This window comes from Hyperolius riggenbachi, chromosome 9 (genome assembly GCF_040937935.1).
Source record: "Hyperolius riggenbachi isolate aHypRig1 chromosome 9, aHypRig1.pri, whole genome shotgun sequence".
Lineage (NCBI taxonomy): Eukaryota > Metazoa > Chordata > Amphibia > Anura > Hyperoliidae > Hyperolius > Hyperolius riggenbachi.
In genome coordinates this window covers 57,809,903-57,832,590 of record NC_090654.1, presented here as the reverse complement: position 1 = coordinate 57,832,590, position 22,688 = coordinate 57,809,903, and the positions used below count along the sequence as shown (strand labels likewise).

Here is a 22,688-nt window from a genome sequence, read left to right as displayed (position 1 = left end):
GTCCCACTTTGTGCCTCCTACTGCCCCACTTTGTGACTCCTTCTGTCCTCTTTTGTGGCTCCTTCTGGCCCTCAGGCCTTCTTCTGTCCCCCTGTACTTCCCGCTGCCCATCTGTGTACTTCCTTCTTTCCTCCTGTGCCTCCTTCTGTCCTCCTTTGTGTTTCATTCTGTCCCCCATTGTGCCTCCTTTTTTTCCCCATTGTGCCTCATTCTGTCCCCCTGTGTGCTTCCTTCTGTCCTCCTTTGTGACTTCATCTGATCCTCGTGCCTTCTTCAGTCTCCCTGTGCCTCCCTCTGTCCACCTTTGTGCCTCATTCTGTCCCTCTTTGTGCCTAATTCTGTCCACCTTGGTTCCTCATTCTGTCCCCCTATGACTCCTTGTGTCCCCCCTTGTGCCTCCTTCTAGTCCACCAGGCCAACCAGGTGGTCACGAGTGCTGTGCAGGGAGGGGCACAGGCACAGGGAGGGACTGCGCCCCCCCAGATGGTGTGTCTCCAGGTGGTGAACTGGCCTGTTCACTGGCCGCAGCCCGTAAGCTCACTTCTGCAGCCTGCAGTCTGTGGGTTCCGGCAGGCAGAGCAGGGCTATGGGAAAATGGCGTCCGAAGCCCTGCACTGGAGACTATTTGTGTCTCCAGTGCAGGGCTTCGGGCACAATTTTCCCATAGCTCTGCTCTGCCTGCTAGTGCGGGAGTTTTGCAGTTGGAGTTGCTGCATGAAGATCATCAGGGGAGCTGCTGCGCACCGGAGGGGGGCCGGGAGAGGAGTCTTCTGCAGGTGAGTAAATGTTTTCTTTTTCTTATAGGTGCAGACAGGGGTGTAACTAGAACCACTGGGCCCCCCTGCGAAACTTTGGATGGGGCCCCCCCTCCCCACCTTGTTTTGTGCACAGGTAAACTGAGAACCAATGTTATTCAATTGGCTAGTGCACACTTGAATGTGTTTTTCCCTATTCAGATGAAAACAGACAGCAATGAAGCACTGCACACATTTTCTCTATCAGTTACACGAGCTTCTGAGATAAAATGTGCATGTTCTCACGCATATAGACACACGTGGTGTGCAGAAAAAGCATACAGAAAAACGCACACAGAAAACTGACAGACGAGTGTGCTCCCAGCCTCAGCTTATTACACTCACTCTGTCCATATCTGATGGAGCAGAACTGGCTCTGCAGACTTACCAGCATCACTACAGTACAGAGCACTTGAGAAGGCGGTGGAGAGGCTGGGGGCAGGGCACAAGACCCTGTTACTCACTGAATAGGGACTGTCGACTAATCTTTGTCTACGAAAATTTGTAATATTCCTTATCAGTGGCTGAGCAGATGCAGTCATTAGAACAATTGTGCAGAGAGCATAAAGTTTTCTCCATGTCCTTAGTTGTCAGTCTCTCAGGACAGGGAAAAGAATCTTCTCCCCTATGGGGCTGCCTGCTGCTTCTGGGCCCCCCTGCGGCTGCATTCCTTGCAGGGGTTATTGCTACGCCCCTGGGTGCAGGCAGGTATCAGGGCTATAAGGGGAACTAATGGGAAGAGGGGGAGAGGAGCCCTGCCTATGTGTATTTTCTGGTGAAACGCTGCCCACAGTACATGTATTTTCTGGTGAAACACTGCCACATTGCGTATTTTATGGTGAAACACTGCCGCATTTACATGTATTTTCTGGTGGAACGCTGCCAAAATAAGTGTAATTTCTGGTGAAACGCTGCCGCATTACGATTATTTTCTGGTGAAACATTGTCGCATTATGATTATTTTCTGGTGAAACACTACCACATTACGATTATTTTCTAGTGAAACGCTGCCACATTACGATTATTTTCTGGTGAAACGCTACATTATAGGGCAGGGGAGCACCAGGTTTTCTCGCCTGGAGTGACAAAATGGCTAGAGGCGCCCCTGATATTTATTTTATTGCATTTTAAAAGTAAACCTGAGAAGGGGATTTATACTTACCTGGTGCTTCTTCCAGTCCCCCATAGTCCATCAGCACCCTCGGTGTCCGCAGGTCTCCTCTGTTTTGCAGCTGTCAGCCCTGTTATTTGCGGGCTACTGTGCATGCATGACCCCGGGAGTGCCCCTTCTCAATGGTGAGAATTTTAGAGTTAGGTTGATTTTCAAGAGTTGGGTTTAGTCTCTTAGTTCCAGTGATAAAAACTTTTTACAATACCAAGACTTTTTGCCAATTTCATGCTCCCAATTTTGTGGCAACAGTTTGGGGATGACCCCTTTTTGCTCCAACATGACTGCGCACCAGTGCACAGACCAAGGTCCATAATGACCTGAATAAGCGAGTTTGGTTGTGACTGGCCGGCACAGAGCCCTAAACCCAACCTGATAGAACAACTTTGGGAAGAATTAGGGTGGAGACTGTGAGTCAGGCCTTCTCATCCAACACCAGTGCCTGACCTCGCAAATTCTCTTCTAAGAGAATTGTCAAAAACTTTCATCAGCACACTCCTAAACATTGTGGAAAGCATTCTCAGAAGATTTGAAGCTGATATAGCTGCAAAGGGTGGGTCAACTCCCTATTAAAGGAAAACAAGCGCCACTTTTTTTCTGCAGTTTGTCCTGGTTTCTAATAGCTATAGGAGCTGCCATGTTCCCTCCGCCCCTTCTAGCTGCCCATTATTTACCATCTTTGCCCAAAAATAAAATATCCCCCTAAAATAAGACATGTCTTATATTTCAAGCAAGCTTGAAATATAAGACATCCTCCGAATATAAGGCCTAGTTGGGCCGCGCAATGTGTCCCGCTCCCCTTCGCTCCCTCCCTCTGCAGAGTCGCAAGTGGAGCATTACCGTAACAGCATAAGAAACTAACTGGCTTCTGACGTGCCCGTATTAACGTCTTTCCTCAGCAGCATCCAGCATCCTCTCCCTGACAACGGCGGCTCTCGTCATGTGATGCACGCACGTCCGCGTCACATGACATGAGCCGCGGTTGTCAAACAGAGGAACCAGGCCCTGCTGAAGAGAGAAGTTATCGCTGCTATGCCGGAAGCCGGTGAGTATCCTCTGCTGTAATGCTCCGCTCGCCACTCTGCAGAGGGAGGGAGGGAGGAAAGGGCTTTACTGGGCTGGGGCTGCCATTGTGTAGCCGAGGGAAACTGGTCCAGGGCAGCACATCAGGAAGGGAGGGAGGGTAGAGCTTAACTGTGTTGTGGGCTGTCACTGGGGAACAAAAAGTAAGCCCTCCCCGAAAATAAGACCTAGCATGTTACTTGGGGCTGAAAGTAATATAAGACAGTGTCTTATTTTCGAGTAAACACGGTATCAAGGGAAGGTGTGAAGATAGCATATGTGCCTGCTCTAAACTCTTTGATGCACAGTGTCCAATCTCTCCACCCCACCATGCTAATGAAAGCTTTTGTTATCTCTCTGCTAATGTGTGCAATAAAAAATTACAGAAGTCCTTATCTACCTGAAACTTCTGCGATCGGGCCAGTACTCAGAAGTACCTCTGGCCTCTGCTAAACTTTTTAATGTAAAAATAAGAGATAGAAATTTTCGTTTTTTTCATAATGAGCCACATTGTTGGCATGCATGTTTAATGTGCTATTGAGATGCCTTGGGTGCTAGAAATAGTGCTCGGTTCACTTTAAATCCTATGGAATGTCATGTATGTTTAACCACTTCAGGACCGGGCTATGTTCGGCTGATCTGTGCTGCGTTGGAACTGACATGGAAATGGAAATCCACTTAAGACCTGCCGACGCCTATCGGCGTTAGGCGGTCATTAAGTGGTTAAAGGCAGGGTTTCCAATACTTTTGGTAATCCTATATAATCTTCCCCGTGTCCCTGTATCCTCCTTTGTCCCTGTGCCCGTGGTTTTTTGCTAATACGCATGTTCAGCACGGATAGCCGTTGGGAAAGGAGGAGGACGGGGCCAGGGGGCTGGGCGTGTGCGCGGGTGGGCAGTGTGCGAACACGGCGGGTGGTGTCCGCGCGCACGGAGCAGGGGTGTGCACATGCGCACTGGCATACAGCCGATGGCGGCAGTTGCGTGAGGGGAGGGTGGTTGTGAGAGTGGCCTAGGGCCCATTTTTAAACGGGCTTAGGTCTACTAGTATAGTGTATGAATATACACTATACTAGTAGACCTAAGCCCGTTTAAAAATGGGCCCTAGGCCACTCTCACAACCACCCTCCCCTCACGCAACTTCCGCCATCGGCTGTATGCCAGTGCGCATGTGCACACCCCTGCTCCGTGCGCGCGGACACCACCCGCCGTGTTCGCACTCTGCCCACACTGCCCACCCGCGCACACGCCCAGCCCCCTGGCCCCATCCTCCACTGATGTTTCTAGCAGGGAGTGTAGTAAGGAAGAATAGCTTGTGTGTTCTGCCTAGTCTCTAGACATTTCTAAACTTAATTTGAGGTCTCATTACATTTGCTTGCTTTTCTACAGTTTTAAATGTTTTTCATGTGACAGTGATTGTGTGCCAGTGCAATCAACAGTTAAGCTGTATCAGTGGGATAGCAATGCAGAGGTTGTGACTGCCCAAGGGGCCCTTAAGGCTTTGTTCACATCTAAAATCGAAATCGCTGATGCCAGCGATTTTTGGGGCGTTTCCCCCCCTCCCCCCCCCCCCTCCTAGCGCTCCACTGCATGCTACGATTTTGTAATAATCGCTTTGTAAGCACTTTTGCAGAGCGATTCCATTTTTTCACTTCCTGACGTTAGTCAGGAAGTGAACACTTTCACACGGAAATGAATAAAATGGGCCTGATTCACAAAGCGGTGCTAACAGTTAGCACGCTGGTGAAAAGCCCTTTATCACATGATAAGTTTAGGTGTAATAAGTTTAGGTGTGATAAGTTTAGGTGTGATAAGTTTAGGCATGATAAGTTTAAGCACCAACTGCGTTAGCACCGCAGTGCACAGCTGATCAAAAGTTTTGCGCTAGCAAAGTCTGGTGCACTTCGCATAGAGTTTAATAGCGCTGCTTTGCGTGCGGGACTTTGCACGCTATCTACACTTATCTAAACTTATCACGCCTAAACTGACTTTTCACCAGCGTGGTGCAATGGTTATCACTCCTAGGGCTTGATTCACAAAGCGGTGCTAACCTACTTAGCACGTCTAAAGTCTTTAGACGTGCTAACCAGGGTGCTAAGTAGGTTAGCATCAAATTTCTGAATCAGATCGCGCGCTAAGTACCGTGCGCAAAGTTTTACGCGCAAAGTCCTATGCGCGCGCTAAGTCCCATAGGCTTTAATGGGCACTTAGTGCGGAGTGCCCTGCGCTCTGTGCAGTGCGCGCGTAAAGTTTTACGCGCATAAAGTTTTGCGCACGTAAAGTTTTGCGTGCGAAAAGCTCGTTTAGACGTGCTAAGGGGGTTTTCACAGGCGTGCTAACAGTTAGCACCGCTTTGTGAATCAAGCCCCTAAAGTCTCTAACTGGGTTAGCACCGCTTTGTGAATCGAGCCTAATGTATTTATTTATAAAAGAGCAAACGCAATCGCCGGATAATCGACGGATAAAGCAATTTATGAGAGTTTTGCATTTTTCCTATACCTTCTATTGTAGGAAAATCTCCCCGAAGATGGTACAGGCAGCACTTTGCTGAGCTGAAAGCGGACGAAAAGCACTGATATGAACTATCCCATAAGGATTCATTGTACTAGCGATTTCAGGGTGTTTTTAAAAATCGGAGTAAATTTTCAGATGCTGTGCGATCATTCCAAATCGGGAAGAGGGGGGCGTATCCTCACAAGTTTGCCTCAGGCAGCAAAAAGTCTAGGACCAGCCCTGGGTGGGAGGTTTTTGTGTTTTAGGAAAACTCATGTAGCTGGCCGCCGCTGGTGACAGATGCTAGGGACTTTGCTGTATGGCTTTTGCTTTTGAATTTTAGAGGTGTGGTAGAGGCATGTCAAAAAGTTGGGTGGTATGGATTACGTTGCAAGTCTAATGACAAAGTTCCATCAACCTGGCGGATCTTCTTGGCCGAATGCAATGCTCTCCTACTTACCCCACCTGATCTGTGCTGATCTGTTGTGCACCACACCATTGGTCCTCTGCCCCTCTTCATAGCAACAGAACGCATCATTAGCCTAGAGGCTAGCAACACTTCTGTACAGCATTGGGCCCCAAACTGTCACCTGAGCGATCGAGTGGGATAGAAATTGAACATGTATATGCACCTTAATGGTGCATATCAGGTATCATATATTAAGCCTCATCTACACGGTATAATTTTCCATCAGTTCGACTGGTGATCTGATAAGAAATTGCATCATGTGTAGGCGTCCAAATTGTTTCAGATCAATTTTTCTATAGATTTTGCATTGATAAGTACCCAAAATCTATTGCAAAATCCATCGCAATCCGATTGGACCGGTTGGAAATGATATAACAGATCCATCTAATAGATCCGATCTGATGGAAAATTGTACTGTGTAGATGAGGCTTTAGTTTATTACCTGATCTACCAAAGATCAAAGCGTGTGTACCTAGCTTAACACTGGTCATGCGCTTATAGATTCTTCTCCTATGGGAATGGATTCAGAAAGGGATCAATTCTTACTGTACATCAACTGTCAATAGATTCCAGCAGGTAATCTTTTGAAAATCAATTGACCTGCTGAGTTGCACTGTTCAATACAGAGCAACACTATAATGTATCAGTTGATTACCCCACCCCCCTCCCCAAGTAGATTTTCTATCTTTTCCGATCAATACTTTCAGTCAGTGTATAGGCAAGATGGCCATACATCATGTGATTTTGGTGTACTACTGACCAAAAGACAGATCTCTCTCTGATTGAATCTGATCGGGGAGAGATCTGTTGGCTGCCATAAACTGCAGGCCGATTCCCGATCGATTTCAGCATGAATTCCTGTTACAATCTGCATCTGCTGGTAGATTCCTGTATGTACTACCTCTGCTTCGCCAGCAGATGTCACCAGCCTCTATGAATTTACAGCCTGAACTTTCCTCTGCCCACCAGCAGAGGGTGGACTCTCTGGATATCTCTCCACAGACAGGAAGGAGGCCTGGACTATCACATGGCCTTTCAGCATGGTATTTAGGCCACACCTGAACACTCAGAACTTGCTAGCTCTTTGTTCCTGATCCTAGCCATCCTGACCTGAGTTCCCTGTTCCTGGTGTTAGTTCCTTGATTCCCTGCTGTATTGATCTCCCGTGTTTTGACCTTGTGCCTTGTATTCCGACTACTCTTTGCCTAGCGATTACTGTACTGTTTGATCTCCTGTGTATGACCTTGCTTGCCTGACTATCCGTGTGTCTCCTCCTCAATTGTTATCCTGCATATATATATATATATATTGTGCTTATTATTTGGATCCAGGGTCCGTGTGCACACAGTTCTATACACTGGACCTACTCTGCATAACTCGCTTATGCAGAGAGGTCCTTGTATAAACCCTGATTTTCATACCTTTCTGTATGCTTATTGTTGTATCTACCTGTATTATTGGTTGCAGTGCATGTATGTGTATAGAATACATTGCCTGCTAGTCTATGCTGATTGTTTTCATGCATGAGGTTAATGCATAGCATTATTCTATTGTTATTTAATAATACATTCTTATTATTCATTTATTCCTGGGTTGTCAGTCTTTTCCTAAACCGTGACATCTCTGCCTGGTTGCGGGTTTGTGCGTTGTTTCTGTTTGCTCCAGGTGCAGCGCACAAACTCCATGCAAATCGTAACAATTCCGTGCCAAAACTGGTCGCATGTATCGATCTGACATGCTGGAAGATCTCAAACTGAGGTGCTTGATTGGGTGCACGGCGGTAATGGAATGCGATAATCATGAACGGCAAACGTGACGGACACCCCGGCCGCATACCCCCAAATGTCAGATGGGCTCCCCAGTGCCCGGCATTAATACTTTATCTGTCCGTTCTCCCTCGAGTCTCTGCACTCATCTTTCTCATTGGCGCCCCACATGGTCGTCGGCGGATTACAGGTGAGGAGCGTCTGTGACATCACACACGTGTAGTAAGCTGGTGACCGTGTGGGCCGCCAATGTGGAAGATGAGTGCAGCCACTCGGGAGACCGTATTATTGCACTATGCACAGTATTATGCACTGGCAACAGGGGGTCCGTATAACATTTGGGGGATGAGGCCGAGGGTTTCTGCCACGTTCGCAATTATCGTTATCGTCATGCACCCAATCAAGCATGTCGGCCCAAGATCTTCCTCTTGGTGGCACCGATTTTAATCCGAATTAATTAAAAATTATCCAATCAGATGGCTGACCGGCTGCCAAGTCGAAAGATGTACGGCCAACTGTAACTTTACATTCTCTGCTGAATCTTACTGAATGGACCTCTGATGATCAAAACACACACACACACACACACACACACACACACACACACACACACACACACACACACACACACACACACACACACACACACACACACACACACACACACACACACACACACACACACACACACACACACACACACACACACACACACACACACACACACACACACACACACACACACACACACACACACACACACACACACACACACACACAATTTGAGAGGCTATGCAAAAAGCTTTAATAATTAGCTCAACTTGCTGTTGCATCACTGGCCACCCTGACTGACCTTTGACCTGGAGAGACTGAATGGCCATGTCTATTGTTACATCAAAGGCCGTATGCCCTAAGCCATTCATTGTTAAATAGTAGCTGTAAACAAGGCTGGTACTGTAGATGTCCTCAGGGACTGTGTGAATTTTTGAGTAGTCTGTCATATACACCTGGGTTTGCATGCATGTTACATACATACATGCATACATACACACATATCTTTAATGAGCTTCGCCTGACTGCCCCCCACATCACCCAGTCCCATGCACGCCTTCAGGACTTTTCAAGAGCTACTCCAACACTATGGAACTTCCTACCTCCACCCATTAGGGCAGCCCCTTCCTTCAACACCTTCAAAAAGGCCCCCTCAATAGTGCTCTAAACCTGCAGCTGAACTCTGTTCCCCTACCTTTTGCGTCCCTACCTCTCCCTCTAGATTGTAAGCCTACCTGATCATGCACCTCCATTACTGTGCACCCATGCTATGCATCTGAGTGAACCTAACTTGCCTAATCTCCATGCTCCCATCCAGTGACTGACTAAGCATTACCTTTGTACTCATACTGTGCTGCGTGATCTGCTTTTTCTTGTATTCCTGTATTGTCATATTGCTGTATGTCATCCCTAAATATTGTCTGTAGCCTAAACTAATGTCCAGCGCTGTGTAATATGTTGGCGCTTTATAAATACAATAAGTAAATAAATACAGGGCTGTGGAGTCGGTCCAAAAATCCTCCGACTCCTCAGTTTAGGATTCCACCAACTCCGACTCCGACTCCTCTAATTTGCATATTACAATTTTGTTGATTAAAAGTATGTAACATGAAATTTGTCTCTTAACTGCCAACGCTTAGGAATTTTACAAGACAACTGAAGTGAGAAGGATATGTAGACTACTATATTTATTCCCTTTAGACTAAAACTAGTCCTTGGTAAGAGTACTTGTAAAAGGTACAAACCGGAACAAAGAACATCTATCAGGCCCTAGGCAATGTAAGTGTGGGTACATGTAAGAATGATGTGCAGGTACTCTGCAGGGGAATGAGGAGATTGTAAACAGACAACACCTCTGTGTTCAATGTGCACAGCATTCTCAGTGGATTCCCTGCAGCTCTGTGGGGAGTGCATATGTAGAGTATAGTACTACTGTGTAACAAAGTAAACCTGATACAGATGAAATTAAAGTTTTATACATACCTGGGGCTTCCTCCAGCCGCCTTCAGGATAATCAGTCCCTCTATGTCCTCCTCCACCACCTGCATCTTCTGCTATGAGTCCTGGTAATTCAGCCAGTCAGCGCTGTCCGGCCGCATGCCGCTCCCACAGCCATATATATATTTATTCAGGGCTGTGGAGTCGGAGTCGTGGAGTCGGAGTCGCGGAGTCGGGCAATTTTGGGTGCCTGGAGTCGGAGTCGGGAAAAAATACACCGACTCCGACTCCTAATGAATTTGTAACTGTAATTAAAATAGAAAATATGATAAAATGTTCTATTTCTCAGATAATAGTCATTAAAAATAATGTATATATACAGTAATAGCTGTGCTTAGTCCACAAAAATGAAATAAACCAGTCAAAATGAGTTACTTGTGCTGCTTCAATAAAGCAGTCCCCGTATTTTTAAGGTCAGATATACATATCTGATTGTGACTGTATATATGATGTGTACACAGGAATCTCTTATATATACTAAATAACATCTATGCTGTAAGAATAAAGCCTGATGTGTAGCTGTGTCACTAATAGAGATGGTCAACGAGATGGAAATAATTCTGCATTGATGCTGATTTATGCAAATGTATGCACTCCCTTTGCTGATGAAATCAAATAATGTGATATGTTATTAAAATTTGGTTTGGTGACTACAAATTAAAGGGTAACTGAAACGGATGAAAAGTAAAGTTTTATACATACCTGGGGCTTCCTCCAGCCCCCTACAGGCTAATCAGTCCCTCGCTGTCCTCCACCACCCGGATCTTCTGCTATGAGTCCTGGTAATTCAGCCAGTCAGCGCTGTCCGGCCGCATGCCTTGTATTTTAAATTTTGAATTTGAGTTTTGAAGCTTAGCGTGCACAGCTGAGAGGGGTTATCAATACACAGGACAGTGGGAACTGTGTCTCATGCTCCCTGTCACCTCCTTTCAACCAAAAAGATGGCTGCCCCCACAAAAAAAGATGGCTGCCCCCATGAAATCAAGGCTGAGGCTGTACAGACTCATTGCTAGCCTGTAGGCTAGTGGCCCGTTCTGCTGCTATAAGGGGGGATAGAGGGCCAAGTGAGTGGAGCGCAAGTTACATCATGTGATGGGCGAGGCGAAAGAGGAGAAAAATGCTCTCAGCCAAGTCAATCTCCCGAGCTGAGTGTTGGTCAACATGTTCGGCAGCATGGGGGATTGCTGTACACAGGCTAGATTCTTGTCAGAGGCCTAGCTTCATCTAGCGCATGCACACAGCTATGGATTGTTTATTATTAAAGTTACGAATAACTGAAAACGTAAATATTGGGTCACACAAACCTAGAAAGGGATCATTAATAAAAAAACAGTTAATCTAGAGCACAGACATTGATTTTTTCTGTCCAATCACTGTGATCAAATCAGACATATTTTGCCCCAACATAATCAATTGATTGTATTGAAATCAGTTGGACCCCTCTGGATCCTTAAAGAGGAACTTCAGCCTAAACATACATACTGTCATAAAGTTACATTAGTTATGTTAATTAAAATAGATAATATAATCTCTTACCCACCCTGTTTTAATTGAACAGGCAAATGTTTGTGATTTCATGGGGGCAGCCATCTTTTTTTGTGGGGGCAGCCATCTTTTTGGTTGAAAGGAGGTGACAGGGAGCATGAGACACAGTTCCCACTGTCCTGTGTATTGATAACCCCTCTCAGCTGTGCACGCTAAGCTTCAAAACTCAAATTCAAAATTTAAAATACAAATTTGCGCCAAAACAGCAGAAGGAGTACAACAACATCAGAAATCCCATAATGCTTTGCATAGCATCAGGGGAAAAATGCCCAGGCAGTTTTCTTCTGTGCAGCTAAAAATGAGGCTTGGGTAAGAAAAACAAACAAAGTTCTGATGCTGTGAAACTGTTAACCACCTTAGCGGTATGGACGAGCTCAGCTGGTCCATTACCGCCAGAGGGTGCCGCTCAGGCCCTGCTGGGCCGATTTGGATGAAATAAAAAGCAGCACACACAGCCGGCACTTTGCCAGCCGCGTGTGCTGCCTGATCGCCGCCGCTCTGCGGCGATCCGCCGCGAGTAGTGGCGAAAGAGGGTCCCCCCAGCCGCCTGAGCCCTGCGCAGCCGGAACAAATAGTTCCGGCCAGCGCTAAGGGCTGGATCGGAGGCGGCTGACGTCAGGATGTCGGCTGACGTCCATGACGTCACTCCGCTCGTCGCCCTGGCGACGAGGTAAGCGAAACACGGAAGGCTGCTCATTGCTAGTGGGCTTTCATGCAGCCAACTGAAATAGTTTTTTTTTTATTAAAAAAAAAACCCTCCCGCAGCCGCCCTGGCGATCTTAATAGAACGCCAGGGTGGTTAAAGAAACACCAAGCCTTTCCAGTGCTGCTGAGTACATTTTTAGTCTGGAGGTTCACTTTAAGGTGACCATACACTTTTCCAGTTTAATTCATGGCAGAATTGATTACTCTTATCAAATCTCTTGAAATCAGTTCCTCTAAAATGTCCAATCAGCTTTCAAATTAGTTTGACCAAAAATCGATCAAAGGTATCAATCAGGCAGGATGGAAATCTAGGTAGATCAGGAGCAGAACAGAAGCAATGGTTATTTGCAGGAGCAATCTACCATTGTTCCTGCTTTACCCCTGACAAAGCTGGATTTACCATAAGGCACTATAGGCGCGTGACTACAGGCGCCTGATGATAGAAAGGCGTCTCAATCCCCTTCTCTAGTGCCTAACTCCCTCCTTCCCTATGCAGAGTCCTTAGCGGAGTGTGAATGAGAGGTTACTCACCCTGCTTTCGGCATTCCACTGCCGAAATCTCCCTTCAGTCGGGGGAAATTTAATATTGAGGGTACTTCTGGCTACCTACTACTTAGGGGCACCTGTAGCTACCTATGGTGGGCAAAAGAAGTAAGGGAGAAGTGACAGCTGGGACAACCAGCACACTTGGTGTGCAGTTCAGCAGGGGTTTGTAGCTTCAGGGAGGGCAAAGTCTAGGGTGCCAGGACATGGGCCTGGCCTCCGATCTATCTAGATTTGGTCAGTGATTGGCCAATCATCATTGAAATTGTGTACCAGACTTTAAAGGCAGAGAGTCAGCATAACAGGTGGGCAAGTAGCTCTATTCGAAGACGAATAAGAGAGACGCCCTCAGTTTTCACACTTCTTCTTACCACCAATTCTGCTGGAATGCTGATGGGCTGATGGGGCATACTTGAGATTTGCATTATGTCACATATCTTGTATTTCTTGTGCTTCTGCCTCCAAACCGCCTTAAGTTATAAGTTAACAATATTGCTGTCATAAATAACTGGAAAGACATAAGTACATGGCCTGAATTCTAGAACCAAAGGATTGCTGATTTTAGCGTTTCAGCTTAGGTTCCCACCACAGTTGTAATAATAGTCAGGCAGGAAGCTACCAGTTCAGTAGGGCACCCCGCCAGCGGCCCAGGTTTGGGCACTGCCATAGGGCGCCATGGAAATAGCGGTATTGAGGGGAAATGAGGGTTCTGCGTGTGAAAGTAGAGTTATGCTTAGCTGTAGTAAAATATGGTATAACAGCCAGGCAATCTGCATTGTTTAAAAATAAATAAATATGGCAACTTCCATATTACTTTCACTTCAGGTTCCTTTTAAGCTATACCAGTTGCCTGGCAGTAGGGATGCTCAAATTCGGATTCGGGAGATACCCGGATAGTTGCAATCCGGATATCTCCCAGTAATGCTGTGCGGGCTGGGTGGGGGGTCAAGCTTACCTCTCTGACATCTTCTTCGCTTGTCCCTCAGCGCCTCCCACGATGCGGTCCACGCGCATCACGTGACTACAAACACTTCCTCCATCAACCCAGAAGGAGGAAGTGTTTGTAGTCACGTGACCGCCTTGTGGACCGCATCGTGGGAGGCGCCGAGAGACGAGCGAAGAAGATGTCAGAGAGGTAAGCTTGACCCCCCCACCCAGCCCGCACAGCATTACTGGGAGATATCTGGATTGCAACTATCCGGGTATCTCCCAAATCCGAATTTGAGCATCCCTACCTGGCAGCCCTGCTGATCCTCTGCCTCTTATACTTTAAGCCATAGACCCTGAACAAGCATATGCTGATCAGATGTTTCTGGAAGTCTGACTGGATTAGCCACATACTTGCTTCAGATGTGTTATTCAGATGCTACTGCAGCCAAAGAGATCAGCAGGGCTGCCAGGCAACTGGTATTGTTTAAAAATAAATAAATATGGCAGCCTCCATATCCTTCTCACTTTAGGGGCTTGATTCACAAAGCTGTGATAACTATTATCACGGCTGTGAAAAAGTGCTTTGCGCGCGTTGTAGCAAAAATTCACGTTTGCGCGATAACAAGAATTTTCGTGCATTAACCTCTGCGTTCGCACGATAGCGTGAATTTATCGCGCAAACGCAAAACATTAACATGCGAAGAATTCTTGTTATCGCGCCAACGTGAATTTTTGCGCGCGATAACTGTTTTCACTGTAAATTTCGCGCAAAGCACTTTTTACAGCGAGATAACAGTTATCACTGCTTTGTGAATCAAGTCAAGTTCCCAGCTGGGAAATATCCATCAGTGGCTCATGCTGGTTTTCCCTATGGAATACTGACATCTGCTGGCTATTAGTACAAATACATTACTGGGAAGCAGCAGACATATAAGTTAGGGCTGGTGAACACTACAAAAGCTTTTTAAACGGTAGTGATTTTAAAAACTCTTGCTAATGCAATGCTATGGGGGATTTATACAAAATCGCATTGCTCCAGTGTGAACACACACATAGGATAACATTAGCAGGAGCTTTTAAAATCACAAAGCGCTCAGAAAAGCTCTTGTAGTGTGCACCAGCCCTGAGGCTTTGTTCACATCTAAAATCGAAAATGCTGACACCAGCGATTTTTTGCTTGTTTTTTCCCCCCTCCCGGCGCTCCACTGCGCGCTACGATTTTGTACAAAAAACAACTTTTGTAAGCGCTTTTGCAGAGCGTTTCCGTTTTTTCACTTCTTGACGTCAGTCAGGAAGTGAACTCTTTCACCCGGAAGTGAATAAATACAATGTTTTTATTCATAAAACCGCGAACGCAATCGGATAAAGCGATTTGTGAGCATTTTGCGTTTTCCCTATACCTTCCATTGTAGCAATACCACCTATATGTTTTAAACCTTTTAGTATCTTTTATCCTACTGGTGCCTCTGTACATCGACTTATCCAGCGATCTATCACAGAGAGCGACATCTTAATCCTGAGTGGGGACAGGTTCATACTCCCCACCTGCCTATACAGTGGTTACCTCAGCGGTAACCCGTGTTTGTAAGTATAATACTTACCTGTCATTTCATTTCTCCTGGGCTAATACCTACTACACTATATTGGGCTCTCGGTTTGTCTGTTTTATAATTCCATTGTAGCAAAATCGCCAGAAAATGGTACATGCAGCGATTTGCTGAGCAGAAAGCGCACACAACATGCTATAAAGTGTCCCATAAGGAATCATTGCAAAAGCGCTTTTAAGGCACTTTTAAAAATTGCTGGCGCTCAAAAAAAAAGGAAACCGCCGTAGGTATGAACAAGCCTTGAGGACTTGTTCCCACTATGAGCGTTTTTTGTTTTTTTAAAAGCGCTGTTTCTCAATGTGAGTAATCTCACATGAGCGATGAGCTTTCTTTCCAATAGCAAACACGGCTCCTGCACTATTTCCTGAGCGCTTGCGCTTCAATACAAAGTATAGAGAAATCGCAAAGCACTTAAAAAAGCACTTTGAAAAGCAACTTGGTGAGCGCTTTTAAAAATAAATACATTGTATTTTTTCAGTGACAGAGTTCACTTCATGATTGTCATCAGGAAGAAAAAAAAAATGCCAAACAAAAGCGCTAAACAAATCACAAATCGCTCTGAGCGCAGGGAAAAGCGCTTGAAAAAGCGCTCACAAAATCGCTCAGTGCTTGTGATTGTGCTGGAAATTTCTAATGTGAACTAGGCCTTAGTAAGAAGTTTCACATTTGTTACAAAAGCGCAATGAACATACTGTACAAGTCTTTATTTCATTTATATAATTGTAAAAAAATTGAGTTTTCCATTTTAAATTGCAGCCAGCTAAGAATCCTCAGAACTGACTTCAGACTTGTTCTTCTTGGCAACAGAGCTCTGCTAACTCTGTTTGGAGTACTACTCCCACAAAGCTGTACAGAAATTCCCAACTTACTGATGGAGTAAATAGTTGCACAGAGAAGAAGCCTTTATTACTCCACACCTGCACCATTCTATTCACTGACAGAAACATTTGATCCCTGACAGTTCCTGTTAAAGTGTACCCGAGGCCACGTATGACATGATGAGATAAGCGTGTATGTACAGAGCAATCCTTTTAATGAAGGAGTCCGCACACAGGTTAAAGAAGCAATAAACGTGAAGTATTTATTCTTCCATCACATACATGTGCAGACACGGTCTGACCTGCTTAGGTCAACGCACGTTTCGGGGTCACGCAGGGTCCCCCTTTATCAAGACAGATATCTGCTATCTGTCTTTATAAAGGGGGACCCTGCGTGACCCCGAAAAAAAAATTGCATGCGGATGCGAATTTCGCATGCGTTTGTATGCGAATTGTCATGCAAATTCGCATGAATGACGATGTATGCGAATTTAACCATGGCAGTGCCTCTGTGCTTTTCAATTTATTCCATGCAAATTCGCATACACCCACATAGCGGTATGCAGTATGCGAATTCTGATGGCTCTGCCATGCAAATTTTTTACGTGGACGAAAACGGTCAGAAATCTTGACAAGTGGAAACAGTCCCATCCACTTGTATTGGCTATGGGAATTCACATGCGGCAAACGCATGCGAATTCGCGATAGTGGAAATGGGCCCTGTGTCTAGCTACAGGGAGAGAGGACAAACTACCTAAATGCTGTAGCAAAATGCTGAACAAAAACATAGTATTTCAGAACCATACATTCAATGGAAAATTATTTAGTGGGTTCACCTACATCTGGGAGGGTTATTTTTAGAGGTCCTATTCATCTGAAAGGGTAATTTTTAGGGCTAAACTCAAGCAGGAAGATTGTTATTAAGGTCACATATGCTTGGAAGGTTTTTCAAATACATCCGAAAGGCACATAATGAGGTACACACCTACAAGATGTACGAGAATTAGTACTGTGATCCCAAACACATGGAAGGGTAATGATAAAGGTCACACTACTAAAGGGAATATTACGAGTGTTCAACACCTGATTGAGTCCTTCCAGATGCATAAACAAGAAGCCCAGGCACTGTCCAGCAGACAGCAAATCACAGGATAATCAGCAGTGCATACAGATGACAAACCAGAAGCCTGGATTGCTTTAGTTGGAGGTGGTAAGTGCTCTAGTGGTGGGAGAACCAAAAGCACGGGGCAGAGCGGTACTACGCCATTTGCTTTCCAGCACCAACACGTGAAAAAGCATCCTGCTTAATGCTGGGAATACACGATTCGTTTTTGCCTTAGTTTAAACCTTCGTTTCGATTGTGCCTTTTATCCTTTTCGATCCCGAAATAATCGATCGTACGGTTAATATCACCACCCATGGTTTCAGTTTTTTTTTCGATTCTGATGGTTTCGTTTTTCCAATGATCGAAGGCTGCAAAGAAACGAAACGAAAATCCCTTTTTTCCTTTCGTTTATACCTTCGTTTTCGTTTTCGATAGCGATAGGGGCGGCTTTTAGGAGGAGCGAATAGCATATACACAGAGGCCAGGTGCGCTGGCAGGGTCTCCAGCGGGTGCAGGATCGGATTGCCGGCCCACAAACACCCACATTTATGCAAAATAGTACAGGGACGGACTAACGAATCGACGGCATAAACAAATATATAATCGATCTGAACAGCCATCAAGCCTACCAATGGCTCGATTAGATGGATAAAGAGAGATAATATCAAACATGTTCGATCACTAGTCGTTCGTTTTTGGGGTCTATTAATCGAAACTATAATGAGATTATGACTATTTTCACATACGTTTTCAACACTCGATTCGTTTACCGAACGAATCGAAGGCTAAAACGAAGGCAAAAACGAAACGTGTATTCCCAGCATAAGGCCGGATTTATACTTTTTGTGATCCTAGGCCAAGTGTGTTATGGCTCCTCTTTCATGTGCAGCAGCACACCTCCTATTCCATGTGCAGCCCCTCTTCCATGCCTTTCATCCATGTACAGCAGCTCCTCTCTTTCATGAACAGCTCCCTTGGGCATCAGCTTCCCTTTTTCATGTGTTTCCCCCCATTTTCTGCCTCCTCTTTCATATGTAGCAGCCCCTCTTTCATTTTCAGTTGTCTTCTTCGGCTGCAGCCGCCCAAGGCCCGGCCTTTGTGGCCTTTCCAGAAATCTTGCCTTGGTCCTGCTGGGACGCAAAATGGCCGTAGTGCTGGCCTGACCCGTGCTTTTGGTCCCCCACACCCTTAGAGCACTCACTGATTAACCTGTGATGTTCTGTCTGTAATAAACACATGATTTGGACAGTGCCCAGGCTTCTCCTTGTTTCTGCATCTGTGTGCTGCCTTCTTCTAGCCTGTCAGAAGCACATCTGATTATTTAGCTACACGTTTCCAGCTGGACTGGTGAGTGCTACTGCATCTTCTAACCCTGGGGCTGGTTCTAGGTACAATGAAGCCCCTGGGAAAAATTTACTTGGGGACAACTGACAGACCCCCCCCCCCCCCCCCCACCGAAAGCAGCATTAGGGGCTGCCAAATTCACCTGATCCCCCCCCCCCACCTTCCCCCCAGTTCTCCCCCTCAACTTTATTTTAGTCCCCGGGGACCATGCAGTGTAGTAGCTCGCCTGCTCCGACCAGGACGTGAGGTTCTCCATATGCCCATGGCATCATGCACTCCAGTCTTCATCCTCAATGACTCAATGCATGGTATTATGCATAGCAGGCTCCGGGTCAAGAGGGAGAGGCGCCCCTGCAAGGATGAAAGCGAGAGTGCGCGGAACTACGGACATAAGGAGGAGCAAGCGCTCTGGCTGCACAGGTGAGCTGTTACACTGCAGGGGCTCCGCAGTTCAAAACAAAGTTGGGGGGGTACCTGGGGGGGGGAGCCTAAAAGCACTCGGGGGCACTGGGGCAATTGCCCAGGTTGTACCGGCCTTGTGTAAAGGATACCCGAAGTGACATGTGACATGATTAGATAGAGATAAAAAGGGGAATTTCTGATCAGTGAGGGTCACACTGTAGTCACTTCCTGTCTGAGTCAGTACTGAGTCAGTCACTTACATACCTGATATTTAACTCTGTCTGGCAGAGAAAGAAAAAAAGGTACACAGCCTAATTATGTGTGTGCTACGCACTGTACATTCACATGTCTATCGCATCATGTCACATGTCACTTCGGGTATCCTTTAACCCCTACCCCTCCACTGAGCCCCGAGTGTTTTTCCTTACTTTTTGTGAAACAAGTCTTTGTACAAAGTTTGCACACAAATGTAAAATAAATACAATCCAGCTAAATACCGGGTACTGATCAGTTCCACAGGTGCTGAAGAGCTGCACAGACTTTGTGGAGGAGAACGGCATTGTGGATGGCATCTATCGTCTGTGTGGCATTTCCTCCAATGTAACCAAACTGCGGTAAGTACCAAACGGTAACCATAGAAAACAATGTAAATAATATGCTGCAGTGATGATACTAAGCAATATGCAGTAATGATTTTATGAATTATCGATCTGAATATGCAGTTATGATAATAATATGCTGTAATTAGAATAATAGGTAGGAAACCCAACAATAAACTGCTGCAATAACAATAATAATATACCGTAGTAATGATAATAATATGTAGCCATGATTATACTATGTAGTACGGTAATAATAGGAATCATAATTATGCAGCAATGATACTACGTGTAATACCCTGTAATGAGAATAATATGAAGTAATGATAACATGCGGCAGTGATGATTAGATATGGCCAGTTAGATAATAGTAATTCTGGCTTGCATGCAAATTATATGCAGTTTGAAACTGGGCCAGGTGTCCAGGTGTCGGAAGCTACATCCTGCATGCAAATTGCATGAAATTTTGCATGCAAGCTATTAGCATCTCAAGTGAACAGTATGCTAATCTATGATAGGTCTTATAATATGCAGTAATGATAACACAATTATTATAATATACAGCTATGAAAATAATGTGGTACTGATAATACTATATGGTCATGTGCCATTGGAGTTGATTCACAAATCTTATAAATGATCTCACCTTGCCTGTGTTATCTCAAGAATTAAATCTCCTTATCTGCCATGACTCACAATTTATCTCTCCTTGGCCCCTAGTCAATTCATTTTTCTCCTTAGGGTACCCGTACATTACTCAATCAATTCAAGGTCGGTCGGCACACCAATTCAAGTTCCCAAGCACATTTATTGAATGCACAGCATGACAATTGTTTTGGGGCCGCAGAGGGTCCCCTTCATCAGATAAGTGCAGACATATATGTCTGCACTTATCTGATGAAGGGGACCCTCTGCGGCCCCAAAACAATTGTCATGCTGTGCATTCAATAAATGTGCTTGGGAACTTGAATTGGTGTGCCGACCGACCTTGAATTGTTTGTACTGAACTGATGTTGCTTCTACATCAAGGTTGAGCACCCAACTATTCACGGCAAGGTGTGCCAATCCTAAATCTGTTACCGTACATTACTCAATGTTTGGCATCAATATCTGGCAAATTTGATCATAATGATGAATCTGACAGATATCGATATCGCAACATGACCACCAATTGATTGTTTCACTCTATTTCAAGCCAAAATCAGTCAAAGTTCAATCGGGCATTCTGGTTGCAAGGACTTGATTGGATGCATGGCGGTAACCAGTGATGTAGCAAACATCAAATTTTCAGTTGTTGTGTTTTTATTTCTTTTATCCCTTTATGGAAATGGGTAAGAGGTACTAAGTTCCCCTATACTCATTTCTCCTGGGGAGAGGACTGGTATCTGGGGGTCCCCTTCTTAACCTTGCTGGCGGTAAGCGCGAGCTGAGCTCGGGCTATGCCGCGCAGGAGGATTTCTCAGGCCCTGGGCCGATTTGCTCACTTTTTTTTTTGCAACACGCAGCTAGCACTTTGCTAGCTGCGTGTGCATTCTGATCGCCGCACCGTGCCACACCCCCCCCCCCCCCCAGACCCCGTGCGCTGCCTGGCCAATCAGTGCCATGGCGATGAGGGAAGCCCTTCAGGAAATTCCGTTCTTTGAACGGGATTTCCTGATCGAAGATCGCCGGAGGCGATCGAAGCGGGCGGGCAGATGCCGCTGTACAGCGGCTATCATGTAGCAAGCCCTAGACTCGCTACATGATTTTAAAAAAAAAATAGTGCTGCGCTGCCCCCTGGCGGTTTCTAATAGACCGCCAGGAGGGTTAAAAAAAAAAAAGTTTATTCTTGTTCCCAATGTCTTCCTTAACATACCCTGCAAATGTGGTGTGTCTAGCACAAAAGGCGGCTTTGTTATTTAAGTCGGCAGCAATTGAATGCAAATGTTTTCGAACAAATTTGCATTATACGCGAACGGCGAACAGCTCAAGTACGCAGGGAACTGTCCGCCGGGGAAGTTTTTGGCCCATCTCTAGCGTGTCCGCTAGAGGCCTGCGCGGGTCTAATTTTTTAGACCCGCGCCCGACCCGCAGCCCTGCTACCTGCACCCTGGCGAATCTGGTACCCGCACCTGACCCGCAGGCCTCCAGACCCACAACCCGCTTTTTTCCATTTTATTATAAAATATACATTGGTGGTCTCACTGGAAGCCAAAGAAGATCTTTTTTTTTTTTACTTTTGACTAAATTATGACTAAAATCTCATGCTTGCTTTCACTACCCGCGACCCGACCTGCACCCGCAGGCCGCTACCTGCAACCCGACCCGCAACGCAATTAGATTCAAAATGGGTACCCGAACCCAACCCGCAATGTGTGTAACCCGCAGGTACCCGACTCGACGTGTCCCCTCTACCACTCAGCCCCGTGATGAGATTTGCATGGTCAACTGTCACCCTGGCACAACTCCTGGCTTCGTCCTGCATCCTTTTTGAATTGTGAGAAAATTGATTTAAAAAATGAACAGAAAAATGATTTTTAAACTCATTGTAAGTTTAAAAAACTTTTTTCTTTTCATTTTTAAAATCGATTTTCTCAAAAAACGACAAGTTCCTTTTGACTTGTACCCACTATTCTCCTTCACGTATGTAGCAATTTTGGTAGCAATAGCATGTATGGGAGCTGTGCTATTCACCGCCAAAGCCGCCACAAAATTACGCGTAATGATTATACAAAATCAATTACATTAATAATATGTAATTACGTATAGGCGTAATTGCGAAAACGGACACAAAATGTTGTGTAATCGTAATTAGCTGATTACCATCATGACCGGTACATACCACTGGGGGGGGCAGTAGGTGGTGGCAGCAGCCCCAGGACAATTTCCAATTTTCCATGCTGAAATCTATTGGAAATTACCTAATGTATGGCCACCATTGGTTTTCTCACAGAAGATGTTTTCACACCTTATCAATAAAACATCTTTTAAAGCGGACCCAAACCAAACATTTTTTTAATTACAAATATTTAGTTGCACCACTCTGACACATACAAAGATAAATAAACACTCCTTCAAACCTATGAGCATTTCGGTGCATGCTTTTCACCCTTCTCTTTTCATAGCTAGGGTTATACTGGGGGCAGCCATTAGCAATTCCTCCATTGCCAGACACCATCTACTCCACCAGTTTGCCGGAAAAATTCCGGCAATTTGAAAGGAAGGGAGGGGTTCCTCCAATAAATATAAAATATTTTATATTTGTCATCATGCAGCTGAAAAAAGGCTGCTATTTATTATTATAATTTAGA

The 22,688-nt window shown here is 45.4% G+C and overlaps 2 protein-coding genes across 4 annotated transcripts in view; one reads left to right on the top strand and one right to left on the bottom strand.

Moving 5' to 3' along the window:
* Positions 1 to 22,688, bottom strand: part of GGA1 (golgi associated, gamma adaptin ear containing, ARF binding protein 1) — a 468,858-nt gene that overhangs the window by 406,706 nt on the left and 39,464 nt on the right. The gene's annotated exons all lie outside the window — the stretch shown is intronic.
* The window catches only part of ARHGAP30 (Rho GTPase activating protein 30), a 62,074-nt gene that overhangs the window by 14,876 nt on the left and 24,510 nt on the right, over positions 1 to 22,688 (top strand). The window contains exon 2 of one of the 3 annotated variants that reach the window (XM_068252842.1): positions 19,311 to 19,413. The exons of 1 other annotated variant lie outside the window; for it this stretch is intronic. In XM_068252842.1, the coding sequence (XP_068108943.1) occupies positions 19,311 to 19,413 (103 nt within the window). Of the gene's footprint in view, positions 1 to 19,310; positions 19,414 to 22,688 lie in introns of those variants that run through there. One more of the 3 variants, XM_068252844.1, reaches the window with a different exon arrangement.